At 37.5% G+C, this 6,000-nt stretch overlaps 1 protein-coding gene across 3 annotated transcripts in view; it reads right to left on the bottom strand.

The window, feature by feature from the left end:
• Window positions 1–1,526: 1,526 nt before the first annotated feature.
• Window positions 1,527–6,000, bottom strand: part of HAPLN1 (hyaluronan and proteoglycan link protein 1) — a 62,110-nt gene continuing 57,636 nt past the window's right edge. For all 3 annotated transcript variants that reach the window (XM_017675796.3, XM_017675795.3, XM_073234419.1), the window contains 2 exons: window positions 5,332–5,634; window positions 1,527–3,333 (listed from right to left, as the gene is read on the bottom strand). In XM_017675796.3, coding sequence (XP_017531285.1) covers window positions 3,044–3,333; window positions 5,332–5,634 — 593 coding nt within the window. In that variant the 3' untranslated portion in view covers window positions 1,527–3,043. The remainder of the gene's footprint in view (window positions 3,334–5,331; window positions 5,635–6,000) is intronic.

The following is a 6,000-nucleotide window of genomic DNA, read 5'->3' as shown; positions in this document are numbered from 1 at the left end:
TTGAATATTCTTGATGCATTCTATGCTGAAAACTGATAGGTAATTCCCATTTAATCTTCCCCTTTTTAGTGGTCAGCTACACCATGAAACCACCATATTCTTTGGAGCACTGAAATCAAGAAACCCCATGGCTGCCAGCAACCAAATTGGAATCTCCTATGAGTCTATTTCTAATTGCCAAAATAAGAAGCGACTATATTATTGCATAAAATAAAACTTTAACAGGTACCTGCCCCCTTTCTATGTATGACAGAAAGTTTAAATTTACAAATACCATATTTGACTAAAAATTACTTTGATAAAATGTGGCAGCAGTCATTAAAAGATGGCTTCCAGTGTTAATATGACTAGCTTGTTTTCATTCCGATCCTGTCTTCTAATACACATCATTTTATTTGCATTTTCAAATACAGACACCTCAGTGAAATTTGTGGATAAACTTTGTTCCTTATATGGGCCACAAGTGTTAATGGACAAAATGGTCAAAACAAGATTTCCTAATCCAGTCTCCCACCTCCTCACTCTGATGCTCTTCGAACCCAAATTTGAGGAGCAGTTTCTGTATTAGCCAATGTTATACTGACTTTCTACTAAGAACGGCATTAGGATATCCTTTTAATTTCACACATTCTCAGTAAGATATCTTGGGGAATGAAGTAGGAAAATAATGTTTGGTGGAAAAATGGCAAAATGAGAACATTAAAAAAAGAAACAAATTTATTCAAGTAGGTGTCCAAAGGGGGGAGTAAGGGGATTTTGATTCTTTGGGGGAGAGCAGAAGATAAAAATTCTGCCCAGTAGTATTCATTATGTCAAGTTTTTTTTTTTAAACATGGAAAAATGGTGTGCAATTGGTATATATTTTATTCAGCTAACAGTCATTCTAGAGGTTTTGTTCAGCACCAGTTCCTACACTAGTAAGTATTCAAAAGTTAAGAAATGCTACTATGCTTACTATTATAAAGGTAGAGTTCTGCAGCAATAGCTGAAAATTATATATCTAACTTCAGTAGAAATTTGTTCCCATTTGCATTTCCAATAAAATTCTTGTAATGTAGTTAATAATTGTTCAAGTATGGGCTTCCTCCAGTGAGTTAACCCCCGTATTTGAGGTGTCAGAGTCACTATTTTGGAGATCATCCCCTCCTGAAATAATATATTCATCTTAACTAAACCATGCAGGTATTTTTAATTTACAAGTTTGAGTTCTCTTTGTATCAGCAGTGTTTGAGTTAAACCCTATAATCTCTTTGGATTTATATTTTTGTACAATTTCCATATTGAACCTAATGTAAAAATGTGCATGCATACATTGTCATTCTTTAATATTAAAGCATCTGAAAATTTCCAGTTATGCTTTGATAAAAGAAATGATCTACTTTTATTTATAATACTTTATCTAGATAATGTATGACTATAATTATGGTTTCGTGGATTTCCAGTTGTTCTATACCTTCCATACATGTAACTCTACATTTATAAATTTATTAGAATTATTACAGAGCTTTAAATGCAACCACAATGAATTCCGGAAACAGATTTATTTACTCATGTTCATGGGAGGAAAATCTACATAAAAACATTCATGAAAGCATACCAGCTATGTCATACTTGGATTATTATACTAAATCCCATTTATTAGAACTCATTGTGAAACAATGGAAAATCATAAAATGTAATTTGAATACAAATATTGGTCCCTGTGGGGTCTCAACAGTCATAAAAATATAGGAAAGCAGAGCTTTATTTAAGATTAGAGCTGCTAATGTAGAAAGCTGTTTTTCTGAAGCTGGCCTTCCCTTTCATTAAAGCCCTGAAGATTTTAGTATGTAAACTCTTTGATGACAGCTTCAGCTTTTCATTGAAGCCTAATGAAGACCAGCAAGGAAAATGACATCATTGACCACATTTTCTACATGGAGGAAGGTTTAGAACTACTTTGTTGACGTTTTTCCCCAAACACAGGCACCAATTGGGCTTTCTAGTGTACATACAAATAGGAATAATAATAAGAATTTTGAAAGGTGGGTCCTGATTTCTTTGTTAGGCAGGTGTATAGTTATTCATACCTTTTGGGACTTAATTTTTTTATATAATGTAAATAAGGAAATATTAAATAGTTAAAGATTATTTTTGTAGGACAGTAACATTTCATAGGCTAACATAAAATCAAGCTGCTAAAGTTTACAATTTTTCTGTCCAGCAGTTTATCTATATAACTGCCCTGAGTAGACGCTAAATGCTGCTTAGCAAATGGCCCTTAGAATTAAAATATAACTCAGTAAAGCTACTCAGAAGATTAAACAATTCTTCTCAGGCATGTGTCATTTTAATTAGAAGAAGGTAGGAGATTCTCATTGGTTAAATATTGTCTGCTTATTTAAGTTTCGTACTTTATATAAATGGAATTATTAAGGAGTTTTAGCTGTGCTTGTTACCATGCATTGGAGTCATAAAAATTATTATTTTTGTCAAAAAGGCAGGATTTTAAAGAGTAAAATATTCTGTCTATTGGAGACTTGAAATACTAACTTTTAGAAAAGTGTAGATTGTTTCCTTGTGAAACTGAGTTTCGTACAACCTCTCAGAATCTGTTTATGTAAAGAAGCCCGTATGTCAAATCTGTTGCTCTAATTTGCTTATTGCAGTGCATTTTGAAATTGTACAAATGTTTAAAATTTGTGCTTGTGGAAGCTGCTGCTCTGAGTAGCTTTACTCTCCTTAATTTAATCCCAGCAATCCTCAAGCTATTGCATGCCCCGTTCATGAAAGGATATTTCGTTGGGATGATGTAACCTAAACAGTTTCGCTTTAAAGCCTCCTTATGTAGCGCTTCCTTTAACATTATATTAATTTATAATATATATTGAATGATAGCTTTACAAAAACAAATTAATGAATTGGTCTTTATGAAAATGACTCTTTACAGTAAGTAAAAAAAAGAGTTATCACAGTTTTGGTAACTTGCATGAGTTCATATTGAAAAAAAAAACCTTTCACATGTTCTTACTGACTTTAAAACTGATGTGCTCTTGGGGCGCACTCAGTTGTATGCTCTGAAGCAGTAAACACCATACAGCTTATGCTTTTTATCTGGGAAACCCACGAAGCGCACTGCGGCCTCAGTGGGACTGCAGCGCCTTCTTGGCCTAGAGATAGGGTAGCGGACGCTGCCGTCGGCCAACCAGCCTGCGTCGCAGCGGTCATATCCCAGAAGTTGCCAGGCAGCGAATATCTGGCCCACTTTCGCAATCTGAGCACCATCATTGAGACAAGCCTGCACCGCTTCGTCATATGTTAGCTTGGTGGGGTGGATCAGGTAGTAAAAACGGCCTATGGAGAGAAAGAGAGAGAGTTACTGTGCCTGTCTGCCGCTGAGCAACGGAGAGGGAAAGAGCCCCGAACGGAAGAGCTTCTCAGTTCATGAAGGGGGATATACGGCGATGTCAGTCAAGCTTTGGGAACAGGATTGTCAATTAAACGTAGTGTCCCTAGGTCGTGCTCCACTAGTTTTTTTCCTTGCCCCTTAATATGTGTTCAGACATGCCTTTTGCTGGCTTCATAAAAGAAAGGAAAATGACAGATGCAGTTTCTGTTAGCTAATTAGTGACTAAAAGGGCCCCTCTGTAGCGCTAGCGGAGACGGAATTCCACGTTAAAAGCAAGAGCTATTTAAATTCTAGCTGAAGCAAGACTGAACCCCAGAACAAGTTTCTGGAGAGGCAAATTTGAATGTGAAAGGATCAAAAACCATTCCTGACATAAAAGTCCATTTAAAAAAATCAAAAGCCCTCAAGTCCTTTTCATTACAGGTATCAATAAGACATTATTCTTGTTCAAAGACTACAGTATGAAAATGCAAAAAATACAGGAAGTCACTTGCCATAAATAATACGGGCTCAGAATGTGAACTCAGTCTGTTCACTCACAGAAAAGAAGATGAATGTTTTTCAGTGTCCTTCGGTGGGAGCCTGACACCTAACCGTTTCTTGATTTCATATGAAAGAGCAAGTTAGGCTCAACCACTTATCAAATGGTGCTGATTACTAGAATCCCTTCAACATGTATTAAATATGCATGAAGTGTATAAAATATAACAGCAACTGAGTGAAGTGATACACACTGATAGAAGATTTTCTCAGATTAGTTTCAGGTAGAACAGAGTCAGACTTTTATCTGATTATATATTATATAATGTGATGTCCCTCTGCCCCTCATTAGACATAGATTTTTGATCTTTGAAGTATAAATTAATGCTTGCCAGTTCTTTCTATACTAAGATGATGTAATCTGGAAGAAGGGTAGAGGCCAGTGGATCACTGGCTAGAGGGTTAGTTCTATCATCTCTACCAGCAGTTGGCAAGCTATAGGGCATGAGTCAAATGGCCTTTTATTAGAGCACAGCCACACCATCTGTTAAATACTGTCTGTGGCTGCTTCTGTGTTAACAGTATACAAAGCTACATTGAGTACCTGCAGCAGAGACCCTGTGGCCTACAAAGCCAGAAGTATTTACTATCTGGCCCTTTACACGAAGTTTGCTGATATCTGATCCATTGCTATTTTTCCCCAAAGCATGCCTCCACGGAACTAAGATATAAAATGATGGGGCCAAGGTTTGCTTCTTGGGTATGCAACCTGGGTAGTTACACAGGGCCCGATGCTTGATTTAATGCTTTGCTGTCACCATCTTAAAATTCTTAATAATTGGACAATTATTTAATTGCCCTCAATGGAGTGAGACAGGGTTGGGAGCGACATTGAATGCACCACATCAGTCATGAACACTGAGGCAACCTGGGTCTCTTCGCTTTCACCTCCTATGTTATTGCTACTTATTTTTCTAGCAAAGCTCTCTTTACCCTGAGCTTTCTCTTTACCAGAGAAATAAAGTTTACTCTTTAGCCTGAGTTCTGTTCTCCATCTATGGATATACTGACACTGTAATTTAGTGGAGAGCCTGGCACAGAAGCTACCCGTACTTCAACTGAGAGACCTACATCCCAGGGCACACATATCTATGCCATGTAGGGGCCATATTATCTTCAGTGATAAGAAACAGAACCCATACAATATCACAGTTTAAACTATTTTGTAATAATGATTGGATGTAATAAAACCTAGGAATAGTGGAAATATGCACTTTGCTTATTTGGATTTTTTTTTCAAGTATGATATTAATGAATTTTACATCTTTTCAAACTGAAGAAATACATCAAAGCTTTCTTCTTTTCCTATTTTTTTTTAAAGTAGGTGAGATTAAAAGTCAAGTGTAGTGTTTGTAGTATGTATTAGTTTCTGGAATAGGAAAGAAATACTGTTAATATCTTACCATTGAAGTTGGATGTAAAACAGAAAACATCATATCTGCTTTTATCTTTATCCCAAAACCCGTAATTCCTGACACCAGGCACTGTGTTCTGGCCTCCACAGGGCTCTCTGGGCTTCGTGATGGGGTACTGCACAGACCCATCGCTGAGCCAGCCGGCATTGCACCAGTCCAGCCCGCCCCGCCAGGCATCGTACAGCTGGTCGAAGGAGGCAATCACAGCATCCTGGTCCAGACAAGCCTGCTGGGCCTCATGGAAATTGAGATTGTAGCGCCCCAGTCGTGGAAAATAAGGGAATACCACACCTGTCCAAAGGAGAAGTCAAAGGATCATTTGTGGCACAAAAAGCACCTAGTAGGAGCAAATCCACTTGACAGGTGAAAAACATCATAGAATCTCCATCAGACGAAGCCCAACTTTTCAGTCACCTCATAACAATTTCTCAGGGTCCTGTTCCCCTTGAAACAGCCTGTCAGCTGTGAGCATCTCAAAATTAGCTATGTGGTCTGATCATCTCAGTGGTTTAACTCTTTTGCTAAGAGCCTTACAATTCTCCTTTCTAAATTGATCCATCTGCAGATTCTATTTTCTAAATAGCCCACCTTGAGAATGTACCTTCTGTCCCTAGTTACTGACCCTAATGTGGGGTCTTACTACTGGGTTCTTTTCAC

This window comes from Manis javanica, chromosome 1, assembly GCF_040802235.1.
Source record: "Manis javanica isolate MJ-LG chromosome 1, MJ_LKY, whole genome shotgun sequence".
NCBI lineage: Eukaryota > Metazoa > Chordata > Mammalia > Pholidota > Manidae > Manis > Manis javanica.
Note: the sequence above shows the minus strand (reverse complement) of the source record. Positions and strands in the feature narration are given on the sequence as shown.